The sequence below is a fragment of the Podarcis erhardii genome (assembly GCF_964252035.2).
Source record: "Podarcis erhardii genome assembly, chromosome: 1".
NCBI classification, from domain to species: Eukaryota; Metazoa; Chordata; class Lepidosauria; order Squamata; family Lacertidae; genus Podarcis; species Podarcis erhardii.
Genome location: NC_138497.1, coordinates 3875092 through 3892050, shown reverse-complemented (window position 1 = coordinate 3892050; position 16959 = coordinate 3875092). Strand labels below are relative to the sequence as shown.

General features: G+C 48.1%; 1 protein-coding gene across 1 annotated transcript in view; it reads left to right on the top strand.

Moving 5' to 3' along the window:
* NIN (ninein) overlaps positions 1–16959 on the top strand; it is a 125591-nt gene that overhangs the window by 70685 nt on the left and 37947 nt on the right. Inside the window, exons 6-13 of the mRNA XM_081877073.1 lie at positions 3401–3440; positions 6507–6694; positions 7526–7672; positions 8396–8563; positions 9758–9894; positions 11637–11777; positions 12464–12638; positions 15797–15907. Of these exons, the coding sequence (XP_081733199.1) occupies positions 3401–3440; positions 6507–6694; positions 7526–7672; positions 8396–8563; positions 9758–9894; positions 11637–11777; positions 12464–12638; positions 15797–15907 (1107 nt within the window). The remainder of the gene's footprint in view (positions 1–3400; positions 3441–6506; positions 6695–7525; positions 7673–8395; positions 8564–9757; positions 9895–11636; positions 11778–12463; positions 12639–15796; positions 15908–16959) is intronic.

The following is a 16959-nucleotide window of genomic DNA, read 5'->3' as shown; positions in this document are numbered from 1 at the left end:
AAAGTCACTGGGAAATCATTGTGAAAGCCTGTTCCCTGCGACCTGCCCTCTGGGATTGTCCCTGAGATGAAATCAGGAGTGGACCTCAGTCAGGTACACACCCTCCCTCGATGCAGGTGGGAGTTGGAGCCTGGAGAGCCAGCATTTTGGGAGGAAATTATGCCTGACGGGTTCCCATTGGGGAGTTTGTAGGCTGTGCTATAATCAATGATGGAGTTTTGCGTGTTTCAGGCATCCCTGGTGGTTGGACTGGGAATGTGCTGTCTGAAATGTGCTGCCAATCAGCACAGACAATACTGCTCTTAGAATCTAATAATAATAATAATAATAATAATAATAATAATAAATTTTATTATTTATACCCCACCCATCTGGCTGGGTTTCCCCAGCCACTCTGGGCGGCTTCCTTCAAAAAAAAAAAAAAAGCTTAAACATTAAAAACTACCTTCAGATGTCTTTTAAAAGTAAGATAGTTGTTTATTGCCTTGATATCTGATGAGAGGGCGTTGCACAGGGCGGGTGCCACCACCGAGAAGGCCCTCTGCCTTGTTCCCTGTAACTTTACTTCTCGCAGGGAGGGAAGCACCAGAAGGCCCTCGGAGCTGGACCTCCATGTCTGGGCTGAATGATGGGAGTGGATCTCAGCCCAAGACCTGTGTACTTTCCTGCTTGAGTTTGGGGTCTCCCTCACCCCCCCCTCCACTTCCTAATCTTTCAAATTATGGAGCCCAAGCATGCAACAGGAGTTCTGAAAAGTAGAGTGACCTAATCCAGTTTCCATGGCTACTCCAGTAGATTAATGGCATTTTTAGCTATAATCTGAATGAGAAGCATTATTATTTTCGTGACGCCAGAGTTTTTGCCAAGCGCTCGGTGGCTCTGCTTTCAAATGCATCAGTCACATGAATGCAATTTTTTTAAAAATGAGCATCTTTTTAAACGGAGGAATGTTAACGGCCAATTCCGTCCTTTTGGAAGCTTGAGCCTGGGTTATGTGTGTGTGATTGTTGCGGGGGTTTTTTGTTTTTTTTTGCAGCTTTGTATAAATAAGGAGTGAATTGTTCCGTGAGCGGCTGAGGGGGTGGATCTCCCAGTGGAGGAAAAGGGATGTTGTATCATTTCAAAAACGCGTATGAACTGCTTTGATGCCCGTTTTAAAAATAAACCAGCCATTATCGTTGCCTGGCGCTTGGAGAGAGGGGAGGAGCCGCCGCTGCCTGATTCCTACAGTAGCTAAAAGTGTTCTGCGTGGAAAGACAGATGTTTAGCCGGAGGAGAGAGACGCAAGCTGGTGTGTCCTTGGAATGACACCGATTCTGGCTTCCTAGATATAGGCAAGGGGTTCCTCCTCCTCCTCCTCATCCCCCTGCCCTGGGCGCTGCTCATCGCTGGGTAAATCCATGCGGCTGTGCAGGGAGGTTTTGAGGCCTCTACCTCTGCCCATTTTCTGGAAGAATCATAGAATCATAGAGCTGCAAAGGGACCCCGAGGGTCAGCTAGTCCAACCCCCTGCCGTCACAGCTGAGAAGAGGCTCCAAGTTGCTGCAAACAGTGTGTGATCATGTGGGGAGGGAAGGCTTGTCTCAAGCACTTGGAACTCTGTGATTTCAGTAAATGTTTCAACTCCCCCTGCAAGCTAGACCGGTACATTTGTTCCTTTCCATCATACGGGATGGCAGAGATGGGAAGCTGGTTATTCTGCTGCTTTTGTGTAACAAGGAACTGGGGATCCCTCGGGAACCCCTTCTTCATTGCTATAAATGGCCTCAAGAGTGGAGGGGGGCAATTGACACTGGAGAATAGTGGTTGGGGGGTGGACTTTGTTGGACTGGTCATGTTGTGTGGATGCCTGATGATTGTCTTCGAAAGCAATGACTCTGTTCCAAACTTAAAAATGGAAAGCGTAATGCTGGTGGTCAACAAAAGAGGTTCAAAGACTCTCTCAAGGCAAATCTTTAAAAAACGTAGTATAAACACCGACAACTGGGAAACAATGGCCTGCAAACACTCCAGTTGGAGAACAGCCTTTCCCAAAGGTGTCATGGGCTTTGAAGACACTCGAACTCAGGACACAAGGGAGAAACATGCTAGGAGGAAGGCATGCTTGGCAAATCCACACCGGGATCAACTCCTGCCTGGAGACCAATGTCCCCACTGTGGAAGGATGTGTGGATCCAGAATTGGCCTTCACAGTCACTTACGGACTCATTGCTAAAACCGTGTTTATGGAAGACAATCTACGAGGGATCGCCAAAGAAGAAGGCGGCATAATTATTCCCCTGCCCGGACCACAAAAAAGGGTAGTCGCTCCCAGCACTGGGGTTGAATTTTTTTGTGGTCTGGAGCTGTCAAATACATGGAGTCAGTCACCTAAGCACATATTACCTGTCTGCAGGGCCGGTTTTAGGTTTAATGCAGCCCTAAGCTACTGAAGGTAATAGGTAAAGGTAAAGGGACCCCTGAGCATTAGGTCCAGTCGTGACCGGCTCTGGGGTTGCAGCGCTCATCTCGCTTTATTGGTCGAGGGAACCGGCATTTGTCTGCAGACAGCTTCCGGGTCATGTGGCCAGCATGACTAAGCTGCTTCTGGTGAACCAGAGCAGTGCACAGAAACGCCATTTGCCTTCCCGCCGGAGTGGTACCTATTTATCTACTTGAACTTTGACATGCTTTCAAACTGCTAGGTTGGCAGGAGCAGGGACAGAGCAATAGAAGCTCATCCCGTCGTGGGGATTTGAACCGCCGATATTCTGATCGGCAAGTCCTAGGCTCTGTGGTTTAACCCACAGTGCCACCCACGTCTCTACTGAAGGTAATGGGGCCCTTTATATGTCCAGCTGTCCTTTGTCAACAACAAATGGTCACTGTTTTTTGTCTTGAATATATGCTATATGGTAATTTATTTGCATTACTTTCTATGGGAAAGCGCATCTTGGTTTTGGAGCAGACTTCTGGAATGGATTAAGTTTGAGAACCAAAGTACCACTGTATATAGAAATGAGCAAACCAGTGGTGTTTTAGGGAGTAGCCTACACAACACAAAACACTGTTGCTGTATGTAGGTTTTATTTTATTTGTTTTTTATCTTATATTTTGGAAATGCACATCCAGTTGTTTTTTCCTTTTAATTTTTTGGGGACCCCCAAGAGAGTGGGCCCCAAAGCTATAGCTTGTTTAGCTTATACGTAAATCCGGCACTGCCTGTCTGGCTTCTAAAACATCTTCTGCAATAAATCTACTAGTCCCTAAGGTGCCAAAATCAGACTCTTGATTGGTTTTGTTGTTCTGGGCTAACAATGGGGTTTCCCTATCCTTCAGACTGTCCATACCTGCATTTGAAAGAGGAAGCTGATTTCTGTTTCTCTCTCTCTCTCTCTCTCTCTCTCTCTCTCTCTCTCAGCACTGGAGATCCCAAGACAGCGAAGAGTATGAGGCGGAAGGTAAGAGAGTAAGGCGGCAGCCCCTCTGTGGATCTCGTCTTAATTCATGGAGTTAGAGAGAAGGTGTTTCCCTCCTCCTAAGTTGATAAATACAAATAAATGTTTTAAGTATAATGGGCTCTAGCGAGGGCAGCTATACAGTGAGAAATGAATGCTTTTTTTTTTAGTGTTCTTGCGCTTTCAAATCAGAGCTGCAAAACGGGCAGCTAGCACACTCTCGCCGTTTCAAAATGTGGGGTTTCGGATCAGAATGCCAACGTTTCTGCTGGGTTTGCCATTTAAATTGGGTTCCAGCATTTCCACAGGGATAGGAACCAACCCAGAATTCGCCTTGCCTTCAGATTGTATTTATTCATTCATGTGCCTTGTTTCTGCCCCCCCCCTCTCTCTCTCTCTCTCTCTCACACACACACACACACACACATCATGCTTTATTTCCCAACATGCTCTTGGGTTGCTTCCACATACTAACGCTTGCTATATAGATTTTTATGGAGAGGTCTGATCTGTCCCAAGACATTCGCTGCCTTGAGCGGCTTCACCACGCGGTCTCCAGAATTTCTTTTGCAAACTCGCAAGGGAGGCTGGAGTGCAAAGCTCAGAATCAGGCTCCGGTGCAGAGTTCAGCCCCAGGTTCCTCTCTCTGAGTAAGCGAGGGTGGAGAGAAATATATTAGAATCAATTCCGTTGTTGCTAGACAAACAGATATTTTCTTTTCTTTCATATCAAGGCAGTGATGTTAATCTCTTTGGGGAGGGGTGAAATCCACACTAGAACTATAAAACCGTACAGGCTGTGAGTGAGCTTTCACGTTCTCCAGAACTCTCCGAAAAGAAAGAAGAAAAATAAAGCATGTTTTTGGGAAAGGACACGACAGAGCTTCAGTCTGCACTTCATTATAGTCTCAGGGTGATGGCAGAAGTACTTTGCAAACTAATTAAATTAGTGCAAGCTTCTCCAACCTGGTCCAGATGTTTTGGACTACAAATCTCAGCTGGCTGGGGCTGATGGGATTTGTAGTCCAAGACATCTGGAGAGCACCAGATTTGCAAAACTGAGTTAGAGTAGACAGGAGTAAATGACCTCAGTTTGCAGGGAGGCCTACTGAGACAAAAAAGCAGCAGCCATGCTTCTGAAAATATAAAAATATTTGGATTAGTCAGAACTTGAACATCCTGCTTATGGGATGTCCTCCCCAAAGATGTTCTATGGGCACCAACGATGCTTTCATTTAGGCTCCCGACAAAACATGCTTTTCTTCATCCGGCAACATTGATTTCAGTAGATCAAGCAGTTATAATAATAATAAATAATAATAAATTTATATCCCGCCCTCCCCAGCCAAAGCCGGGCTCAGAGCGGCTAACAACAGTAAAATAATACAGCATTCTAAAATCAATTCATTCTAAAATCAGTTCAAATCAAATTGATGGCAACCATTGGGCTAGAGTTCTGTGAAGAATTACCAAAGGAGGGGGTCAGGCTGTGCCTTGGCCAAAGGCCTAGTGGAACAGCTCCGTCTTGCAGGTCCTGCAGAAAGATGTCAAGTCCCGCAGGGCCCTGGTCTCTTGTGACAGAGCGTTCCACCAGATTGGAGCCACAGCCGAAAAAGCCCTGGCTCTGGTTGAGGCCAGCCTAACCTCCCTGTGGCCTGGGACCTCCAAGATGTTTTTGTTGGAAGACCGTAAGGTCCTCCGTGGGACATACCGGGAGAGGCGGTCCTGTAGGTACAAGGGTCCTAGGCCGCATAGGGTTTTAAAGGTTAAAAACCAGCATATTAAACCTGATCCTGTACTCCACCGGGAGCCGGTGCAGTTGGTAAAGCACTGGGTGAATGTGATCCTGTGGCGAAGACCCCGTAAGGAGTCTCGCCGCAGCATTCTGCACCCGCTGGAGTTTCTGGGTCAGTCTCAAGGGCAGCCCCACATAGAGCGAGTTACAATAATCCAGCGAGTTATGAATCTCCCTCGTGGATTTGCCTTCTGCTTTGAGCGACTAGTGCTCTGCTTTTGGTCTCTTTCCTTTCCCGCCCCGACCTGGCCACAGTGATCCATGCGACGGTCACCTCCAGGCTTGACTACTGTAATTCGCTCTACGCGGGGCTGCCCTTGAAGCTGTCCCAGAAACTCCAGCGGGTGCAGAATGCTGCAGCGAGGCTCCTCACGGGGTCTCTGCCATGGGAGCATATTCACCCAGTGCTTTTCCAGCTGCACTGGCTCCCGGTGGAGTACAGGGTCAGGTTTAAGGTGCTGGTTTTGACCTTTAAAGCCGTTCACAGCCTAGGACCATCGTACATACAGGACCGCCTCTCCTGGTATGCCCCACGGATAGCCTCAAGGTCCATAAACAGCAACACCCTAGAGGTCCCAGGCCCTAAGGAAGTCAGATTAGCCTCAACCAGAGCCAGGGCCTTTTCAACACTGGCCCCGGCCTGGTGGAACATGCTGTCTCATGAGACCAGGGCCCTGCAGGATCTGATTTCTTTCCGTGGGGCTGTAGGACAGAGTTGTTCCGCCTGGCCTTTGGCTTGGAATCAACTTGATCCCCTTCCCCTCTTTCCTTTTTCCTTTCTCCTTCTGTAATGGAACTCATATTTGGGGACTTCCCTGGCTTTTTTCTGGCCCACGTAGGACCAGTCTGGATAGCTGGCCTTGATGAAGATTTGACGTTTTCATCCCCCAAAAGTTTGAGTTTCTACTGAAATGAGGCTGCATTTTAATGTTGTATTTTAATCTTGTTTTTAAGTTGTATTTTAATCAATTGTTTTTATATCAGTTGTTAGCTGCCCTAAGCCCGGTCTTGGCTGGGGAGGGTGGGGTATAAGTAATTTGTTGTTGTTGTTGTTATATTGCAACAATTCTTCTTAAGATATGTTTTGAAAACTTCCTATTATTATTGTTGTTGTTGTTGTTGTTATTTTCTTCTTAACCTTGTTTCTTTTTCTTCTTAAGATATGTTTTGAAAACTTCCCATTATTATTATTATTATTATTATTATTATTATTTTCTTCTTAACCTTGTTTCTTTTTCAAGACAAGCTTATTCTTCTCCCCCCCCCCCCTTTAAGGTCAGTTGAGATTCTGGAATCCCGACGACCTGAATGCCTCCCCAAACATCTCCCCCACTCAAGACTGGATAGAGGAGAAGCTACACGAGGTCTGCGAAAGCTTAGGCATCTCCAGAGATGGGCATCTCAGCAGGAAGAAGCTGGTCTCCATTTGCAAACAGTACGGCTTGCAGAATGTTGACATGCAGGTACCCATTCTGAGCACTTTCCCCTTCTTCTCAATTCATGCTGGCTGCCATGGCTGCAGATATAATAGTAATAATGGTAATAATAGTAATAATAGTAATAATAGTAATTTATTTATACCCCAACCTCCCCGGCCAGAGCTGGGCTCAGGGCGGCTAACAGCAATAAAACCACAGTAAAAACATAATAGGAGGAAAGGGGGGGGGCAATTTAAAATACAGGTTAAAATGGAATTTAAAATGCAGCCTCATTTATAAAGGTAAAGTGACCCCTGACCATTAGGTCCAGTCGTGACCGACTCTGGGGTTGCGGCGCTCATCTCGCTTTATTGGCTGAGGGAGCCGGCGTACAGCTTCCGGGTCATGTGGCCAGCATGACTAAGCCGCTTCTGGCGAACCAGAGCAGCGCACAGAAACGCCGTTTACCTTCCCGCCAGAGCGGGACCTATTCATCTACTTGCACCTTGACATGCTTTCGAACTGCTAGGTTGGCAGGAGCAGGGACCGAGCAATGGGAGCTCACCCCGTCGTGGGGATTCGAACCGCCGACCTTCTGATCGGCAAGTCCTAGGCTCTGTGGTTTAACCCACAGTGCCACCCACGTCCCATTATAGTAGCCGATAAATCAAGACCATAAGGGGAGGGAAACATAAGGGTGAGACTGAGTCCAAACCAAAGGCCAGGCGGAACAGCTCTGTCTTGCAGGCCCTGCGGAAAGATGTCAAGTCCCGCAGGGCCCTGGTCTCTTGGGACAGAGCGTTCCACCACGTCGGGGCCAGTAGTGGTTCTCCCCTTTTTCTGCTCTATCTGAGGGTGTATTTTGATCCTTCTCAGGTGGCAGAGGACGTCTTCCGCAATCTCGAGCACGATGGCACGATGAGCATCGAAGACTTTTTCTACGGCTTCTTCAAAATCGGGAAGCCTCTCCCACCTTCGGCTTCAACTCCCTACAGGCAACTCAAGCGCCATCTCTCCATGCAGGTGAGAAACCTCAGGTGTACTCCCCCCTCCCCACCTCAATTGTCTAAAATCAGTTGACTTTCACAAGGATGGAAGAATGAGGACTTGCCAACGAAAGAACAATGGCAAGAAAAACTGATGAGCTATGCGGAGTTGGCAAAGTTAACGTATAAATTATATGGAGGATAGTCTGACTTCCTTAGGGCCCGGGACCTCCAAACTATGCTTATTCATGGACCTTAAGGTCCTTTGCGGGGCAGACCAGGAGAGGTGGTCCCGTAGATACGAGGGCCCTAAGCCACCTTAAGCTGGGTGAAGAAATACTTGCTTTTGTCGCTGCTGAATCTCCCAACATTCATTTGGTGTTGCTGAGTTCTAGCGTCATGAGAGAGGCAGAAAAACTACCACAGTAAGCATAATTTTTTGGTTGTTTTTTTTTTAAAAAAAAACCCAGAATATATGTACGGCTTGATTGCAGTAAAAATCCAAGTGGTTTTCAGGAAATATTAAAGTTCTACCTCTTCTGCGTCTCTTCCGTCAAAAACAGTTCCTTTCATTGAGAAATCTAGGATTCCAGACCAGTCTTCTCCCTGACATGCTAGTTTTATAGGTGGAGTGGAATTTTGGGGGGCTGGAATTTCAGCACAGCTGATTATTGCAGGGGGCTGGACTAGATGACTCTAGAGATCCCTTCCAGCTCTACATTCCTGTGGTTCTCTTTCTCTCTCTCTCTCCCATTCTCAGTCCTTCGATGAATGCGGAAGGCGGACCACCACGCCTTCGGCTATGACAAGCACCATCGGCTTCCGCGTTTTCTCCAGCCTGGATGATGGAATGGGCTACGCGGACGTAGAGCAGATCCTTGACGCCTGGCATGAAGAAGGAATCGAGAACAGCCATGAGATCCTGAAGGTAAGTGCTTCGACTGCCTCTCGGCCACCGGGGCACGCTGTGCTGGTCCCGGGGGGTGATCAGAGTCCAGTCCAAGGTCGGGGGTGCAGTATGGAGGCTGTCCGTCAGGCTGAAGCTGGGTCCAAGGAAGGGAGGTCAGGAACTCTGGCAGAAGAGCAGGACAGGGTGCCAGCAGGAACAGGCTACCAACAATGTTGCTCCCGCAACCTGGGACTGGGGCTGGCTGGCTTTTATCTGCCCCAAAGCATAGGGCAGCCCCGGTCCACAGGTGACTCTCCTCTCCTGGCCTGGAGGCGAGCACTCCTCCTGCGGGAACTTAGTTCCCTCCGCCTCTCTGCCCTGAGCCTCTGCAGCTCAGGAGAGGCTGGAGGTTACCGGACCCAGAGGCAACCTCACCTTCCCCTGACGGGGCTGAGAGTGGAGCACCTGCAGGCAATGGGTCCTCCATCACCTCAGGGGCCAGAGCAGACTCAGCTGGTGCCTGCACCTGAGGATCCAGCACAGGTGAGGACCCTTCAGGCTCATGCTCCGGCCCTGGCTCTGCTGGTTCTGGAGGCAGGGACTCCTGTGCAGGCTGGGATTCCTCAGGTTCAGCCTCTGAATCTGATTCCCAGGCCATCACACACGCTCAAAACGGTGAATTCAATGCGGCGACGGTTGCCTTGGTGCTTCTGCATCGTATTGTAGATCACTATATAACACCCAAGATAACTGGGTGGAAACCTGAAAACTACCATATTTTTAGCTCTATAAGACGCACTTCCCTCCTAAAATGTGTGCCTTATGGAGTGAATGCAGGCGGGAGGCTCTGCTCAGCGGTCCCTTTAAAGAGCCATGTGGAGCGTGTGTGTGGCTCTTGGGGGCTTTTTTCCCAAGGAACCGCACCCACACTCCATGCGCTCTTCAGAGGGAGTGCGGCTCTTGGGGGAGCCTTAGCCGCACGCAGCCTCTCCTGGGCAGGGGATGAAGGCTATCCCATAAGCCAGGACAGCCAGCGGGATCGCTGCGCAGTGATCTTGCTGGCTGTTCTGGCTTCTGGGATTCAGAATGTATTTTTTTTTTGTTTTCCTCTTCCAAAAACTAGGTGCATCTTATGGTCCGGTGCGTCTTATAGAGTGGAAACTACAGTAATCAGCCAAAAGAAGACGCAGCTTCTTAATTGATGGGAAATTCTTTCCTCTTGTTGTCTGGCAGGCCTTGGACTTCAACCTGGATGGAAGAATTAACCTGACGGAATTGACTCTTGCCCTGGAAAATGAACTTCTCATAACAAAGAACGGGATATACCAAGCTGTGCTGGCCAGCTTCAAAACAGAGATCCGGCATTTAATGTAAATTTGTAATTTTTGAAGTATATGTCCTTTTATGTTTCTGGACCCACCCAAATTTTCTGATAGAATCAAAGACTTGTAGAGTTGGAAGGGATCTTCTGGTCAATGCAGGAATCTCTTTGCCCCATGTGAGGCTTAAACCCACAACCCCGCGATTAAAAGACTCGCACTCTACTAACCAAGCTATCCAGCAAAGTTGTCCCGTTCATTCAAGGCTTTCCCCCTTGTGCAATGGAACCTATCCTTTCTCTCCTCCTCCTCCTCTCTGTGTCTCCCAAATCTGTCGGGGGTTCCCACAAGTCTCCAGAGCAGAATTGGGGTGGGGGCATATGGGGAGAGGACAAGCAGGGGAATTTCTGCTGTGGAAGTGAGATCCCATATGCAAATGGCATGACTTATAATAATAATAATAATAATAATAATAATAATAATAATAATAAAAAAATATGATGTTATTCTTTTTTCCATTTGTTACTCAACAACTATATTCCAATTCAACAAAACTAATGACTTCCCACTAGCCCAACGTCGAAATTTATAACTCAAATTACATACAAATTTGGTCCCGCCTTTTCTAATTTCATCCTCTCTAACATGTTTCTTAATATATTCCGCAATTTTCTTACACTTCAAACCCCACTGTGGTCTTTGCAGATGAGAAATAACTTTTTATCTAGACTAGAAATTGCTTCCAGTCTCCTTTAAAAGATTCCAAATTTGTATTTCTTATCAGTGCCGTCAGTTTTGCCATCTCTGCTTATTCCAAGATTTTCACAGCCCAGAGGGAACTCTTAAAAAGCAAGTGCCTTTGCTCTAGACTGCCTGCACTCAAAGGCAACTTGAGCAAAAGTCTTTAAAAGTTTGCAGAAGCTGCAGTTCCCAGAACCCTTGGCCAACTACAATCCCCAGGTTCCTTTGGGGCAAGCCAGGTGTTCTCCTTCTATTGTGGCTGGGGCAACCCAGTCAGATGGGTGGGGTATAAATAATAAAGTTGTTGTTGTTGTTGTTGTTATACATCTGTGACCCTTGTGAGTTTGTGAAAGAGACGAGGCTTGAACCCAGAGTTTCCTGGTCCACAGCTCAGTCTCTTTGCCACTTTTTCTTTGGCGATCCCTCATCGCCGAGTAAGATTGTCTTCCATAAACACGGTTTTAACAATGAGTCCGCAAGTGACTGTGGAGGCCAATTCTGGATCCACTTGTCCTTCCACAGTGGGGACATAGATTTCCGGGTGGGAGTTTATCACGGTGTGGATTTGCCAAGCGTGCCTTCCTCTTAGCACGTTTCTCCCTTGCGTCCTGAGTTTGAGTGTCTTCAAAGCCCATGACACCTTTGGTAAAGGCTGTTCTCGAACTGGAGCGCTCGCAGGCCAGTGTTTCCCAGTTGTTGGTGTTTATACAGTGGTACCTCGGGTTAAGTACTTAATTCGTTCCGGAGCTCCGTTCTTAACCTGAAACCGTTCTTAACCTGAAGCCCCATTTTAGCTAATGGGCCCTCCTGCTGCCGCCGCGCCGCCGGAGCACGATTTCTGTTCTCATCCTGAACCAAAGTTTTTAACCTGAAGCAGTATTTCTGGGTTAACGGAGTCTGTAACCTGAAGCATATGTAACCTGAGGTACCACTGTGCTACCTTTTTTTAGATTTGCCAGTCTTTGAACTCTTTGCCACTAAGACAGGCCCGGCTGGGGTCAGGCAGGCCAGGATCCCAGTCTTATAATGCAGAACCTCTTTCCCTTTACTAGGGAGCAAGTGGACCAAGAGGCCCGGGAGAAGGAGAAGCTCCGTTTGGACTTGGAGAAGGCGGAGAAATGGAAACTGTTCATGACCTCCGAGGTGGATGAGAGGCACTCTGCCATCGAGCGCCAAAACGAATACAACCTGAGGTAGCTTGCCCGCTTCTCAGGATTTCCCTTCTCCATTCACAGCATCTCAGTCACTTAAGGGTCCCTAAGACCTACTGGGAACATAGAAGCAGAAACTTCTATGTGTGCCAGTGTGGTGTAGTGGTTAAGAGCGGTGGACTCGTAATCTGGGGAACCGGGTTCGCTTCCCCGCTCCTCCACATGTAGCTGCTGGGTGACCTTGGGCCAGTCACACTTCTCTGAAGTCTCTCAGCCCCACTCACCTCACCAAGTGTTTATTGTGGGGGGGAGAAGGGAAAGGAGATTGTGAGCCCCCTTTGAGACTCTTTTGGGTAGTGATAAAGCGGGATATCAAAGCCAAACTCCTCCACTCCTCCTCCAAACTGGCCAGGCTGGGCAACTGGACGACCATCAATGGGCAGCTTCATTGAGCTGGTCCCGTTTCTGATCTGCTTTTTGCACATGCTCAGACTATCCATGGGAGTGGGTGGGAACTCGTTGTGTTTAGCCTGAAGAAGAGGAAACAGAGAGGTGACATGAGAGCCATCATGTTGAATGGGAGGTGTGGAGTGAGCTTGTATCCCGCTGCTCCCGAGGAGTCAAGTGACAATAAAGGAGATTCCAACTCAACTTCAGGAACCAGGCCGCTGGTCCCTGGTGAGCCGAGGGCTTGATCCTGAGCAACCTCTCTCGATCTGTGTGTGCAGCAAGCTGGAAGAGGAGTACAAGGAGAGGGTGGCAGCGCTCAAGAGCGAGCTGCAGAGAGAGCGGGAGCAGATCCAGCAGCAGGCCAGCAAGCAGCAGGCTGACCTGGAGGAGGAGATGGCGAAGCTCAGGACCGAGGAGAACGACCTGCGGGACTGCCTGGCTCTGACGCTGAAGGTGAGCGGGGAGGGCGTCAGAGGAGAGGCTTTGCAGGAGACACAGGTGCCTGGCCAACCCACGTTCCTCATTCTCAATAAAGCCAGTGGGTCCTCTGATCCAAGGGCTTTTTTTCAGCTGGGACTTGCCAGAACTCGGCACCTCTCAGGTGAACACCTTTGCCATTCTAAGAGAAAGAGGGAGGCATTCACGGTGAGTTCCGGCATATCTCTCTCTCTCTCTCTCTCTCTCTCTATATATATATATATATATAGCACTGACTATGCCATTCATGCATAGGGACGCAGGTGGCGCTGTGGGTTAAACCACAGAGCCTTGGACTTGCCGATCAGAAGGTCAGCAGTTCGAATCCCCGCGACGGGGTGAGCTCCCGTTATTCAGTCCCAGCTCCTGCCAACCTAGCAGTCTGAAAGCACATCAAAGTGCAAGTAGATCATAGCTGTCAACCTTCCCATTTTTTGCGGGAAATTCCCTTATTTCAGCACCGTTTCCCACTGCTAATCCCGGATTGTTAGATATCCCATAGACTGTCTCCAGGACAGGTGAGGCTGCTGATCCCTTATTTTCAAATCTGAAAGTTGACAGCTATGAAGTTGATAAATAGGTACCACTCCAGCAGGAAGTTAAACAGCGTTTCCATGCGCTGCTCTGGTTCGCCAGAAGCTGCTTAGTCATGCTGGTCACATGACCCAGAAGCTGTACGCCGGCTCCCTTGGCCAATAAAGCAAGATGAGCGCCGCAACCCCAGAGTCGGCCACAACTGGACCTAATGGTCAGGGGTCCCTTTACCCTTTACTTTTTATGCCACTCATGCGCTTTTTTGCGTCTGCATTTATAACCAAGAAGCTGCAAACCTACTTCAAAGACGCTGGTTAAAAGTACTGTATTTTTCGCTCCATAAGATGCACTTTTTTCCTCCAAAAAAGTAAGGGGAAATGTATGTGCATCTTATGGAGTGAATGCAGGCTGCGCAACTGTCCCAGAAGCCAGCACAGCAAGAGCAAGAGCTGTGCAGCGCTTCTGGGTCGCTGGCTTCCCAGCGAAGCAGGAGGAGGGACAGAAAGGAGCCCTTAAGGAGCCCCTTCCGTCCTTCATCCTTCTTCACTGGGAAGCCAGCAACCCAGAAGCACTGCGCAGCTCTTGCTGTGCTGGCTTCAGCGAAAGCTGCGCAGCTTGCTCTGGCTTTTCAGGGAGGTGGGAGAAGAGATGGAGGGCAGCCCATCAGTCCCTTCTCCCACCTCCCAGAAAAGCCAGCAAGAGCCGCTCTATCTTTAAAGAGCCGCACCAAGCGAGTGTGTCTTGCTGGCTTTTCTTGTTTTCCTCCTCTAAAAACTAGGTGCGTCTTATGGTCGGGTGCGACTTATAGAGTGAAAAGTACGGTAGGTTGCCCGAGTTAAAGGAGAGTTCAGGAGGTAGTTGGGTGGCAGAGTGTCTGCTGTTATAAGATAACAAGGGAGGCGTTCATGGTGAGTTCCGGCACCTCTTTTTCTAGAATGATAGCATTAGGTGCAGCTGGGGCTCGTCCACCTGGGAAGGGAGCCCGTCTAGGAGAAGGAACACTCTGGTCCTCGACCTCTGCTGCCTTGTGGGACATCTTTGGGAGCTGAAAAAGTTAAGGAGTAAAGCCCTCACAAATCTGGAATGGAGTCCCTAAAACGGCTGGGATAGAGCCTTGCATGTCTCCTTCCAGCAATTCCTGCAGCAAAGCTGGGCCCAAACGTCTTGCTCTGCTTTCCTTTGGACCACATCAGTAAGGTCAAAATGGAGGTCTTGTCATCTGGGCAGCCCAAGACCTCCAGACACACTTGCCCAGGCTGGCACCCCAAGGAGGTCACTTCAGTGCTGCTAACACAGCGATTTAACTTCACCCCCTGGAGGCACATTGTCTCATGGGACAGACGGATGCCAATCATATTTGTTGTATCCTGACAAGACCGAAGTACTGATTTGGGGGGACAGGGGGCGGGCGGGTGTGGAGAATTCCCTGGTCCTGAATGGGGTAACTGTGCCCCTGAAGGACCAGGTGTGCAGCCTGGGAGTCATTCTGGATTCACAGCTGTCCTTGGAGGCGCAGGTCAATTCTGTGTCCAGGGCAGCTGTCTACCAGCTCCATCTGGTACGCAGGATGAGACCCTCCCTGCCCCCAGACTGTCTCGCCAGAGTGGTGCATGCTCTGGTTATCTCCCGCTTGGACTACTGCAACGCGCTCTACACGGGGCTACCTTTGAAGGTGACTCGGAAACTACAACTAATCCAGAATGCGGCAGCTAGACTGGTGGCTGGGAGTGACTGCTGAGACCATATAACACCAGTCCTGAGAGATCTGCATTGGCTCCCAGTACATTTTCGAGCACAATTCAAAGTGTTGAAGTTGACCTTTAAAGCCCTAAACGGCCTTGGTCCAGTATACCAGAAGGAGCGTCTCCACCCCCATTGTTCTGCCCGGACACTGAGGTCCAGCGCTGAGGGCCTTCTGGCGGTTCCCTCATTGCAAGAAGTAAGGTTACAGGGAACCAGGCAGAGGGCCTTCTTGGTAGTGGCACCCACCCTGTGGAACGCCCTCCCTTCCGATGTGAAGGAAATAAGCAGCTATCCTATCTTTAAAAGACATCTGAAGGCAGCCCTGTTTAGGGAAGTTTGTACTATTTAATGCTGTATTGTTTTTAACACTCGATTGGGAGCCGCCCAGAGTGGCTGGGGAAACTCAGCCAGATGGCTGGGATATAAATAATAAATAATAAATTATTAATATTGTTGTTATCCCACCTTTTTTCTCACCAAGGAGCTCACACGGTTCTCTCACACTCCTCATTTTAATCCCCACAACAGCCTCGCAAGGTAGGTTAGGTTGAGAGGCAGCTGCTCACCCAGTGAGCTCTCCTTGATTGATTGATTGATTGATTGATAAACTGCTTACTACCAAAATAACTTTCTAGGTAGTTTACAGGAATAAAAACCAGTTTCGCAAAAAAAAAAGAACTATAAATGCCAATAATTAAAACCCGCAACAAAATAATCCCATTTTAAATGGGCTCAGTCATTGAATCAGGCGCTTTGGGTTGGTTGCCTTCACCACATATCTAGAAAACCTTCCCTGTTCTGTTTACCGTTTTGCAATACGGCTCTCAGCCTCTTTATTTCCTTTGGCTTTTCCTTAGGAGAACAGCCGCTTGGAGAACGAACTCCAGGAAACTGGAGAGAAGCTACTGAAATGCGAGGGCACCATCAGCAAACTGCAGAAGAACTGGGAGAATGTCCTAGCAGAGAAGGTAGGCTGGGCCTTGCCGACCCAATGGGGTGCTGGCCCGAAAAGGTTTGGGGAGCACTGTTACGGCGGAAGAGGGTGGTGACAAAGTGTTCTTTGGCTCTAGTTTTTTTATTATTGATTTTAACATATAAATTATAAAATGTACAGTGGTGCCTTGCAAGACGAAATTAATTCGTTCCGCGGGTTTTTTCGTCTTGCGATTTTTTCGTCTTGCGAAGCACGGACTTTGGAAAAGCTTCAAAAATCACCAAAGTCTTCAAAAACCTCAAAAAAGGCTACCACACCGCGTGCTATGAGTTGCTCCTCGAAGTGAATGCACGGTTTTAAGAAAAAGGAAACAAACTTGCAAGACAAAGGAAACAAACTTGCAAGACGTTTTCGTCTTGCGAAGCAAGCCCATAGGGAAATCCGTCTTGCAAAGCAACTCAAAAAACGAAAAACTCTTTCGTTTTGCGAGTTTTTCGTCTTTCGAGGCATTCGTCTTGCGAGGTACCACTGTACCACAAAACTTATCACTTAAACAATCTTTTTAGACTTCCATCAGCACCTCTGATGATCCACCGTTTTAACCGCTTCTTATGCATTTTTTAACTTTATATTGCCTTTACATCTCTTAATAAATCATCCTTCCTCTTCTTCAATTTTGCAATACTTCCAATAATACTCCTCACAAAACTTCTTGCAACCCTACAAACGTCGTCTGATCTTCACAAATACTTTTCAAGTAGTCCGTAAATTTACTCCAGTCTTCCATGAATTTCTGGTCCCACCAGTTTCGAATCCTTCCTGCTAGTTTATCTAATTCTGCATAGTCCATTAACTTCATTCTCCATTCTTCAGTCGTCGGTAATTCTTCTTGCTTCCATTTTTGGGCCAGTAATATTCTTGCTGCTGTTATTGCGTATAAAAAGAGCTTACATTCCTTTCTATTTATATCACTCCCCACAATGCCCAGTAAAAATGCTTCTGGTTTCTTTATGAATGTATATTTCAGCATTTTTTTCATCTCATTATATATCATCTCCCAGAAGCATTTCACCATTTAAAATTCCC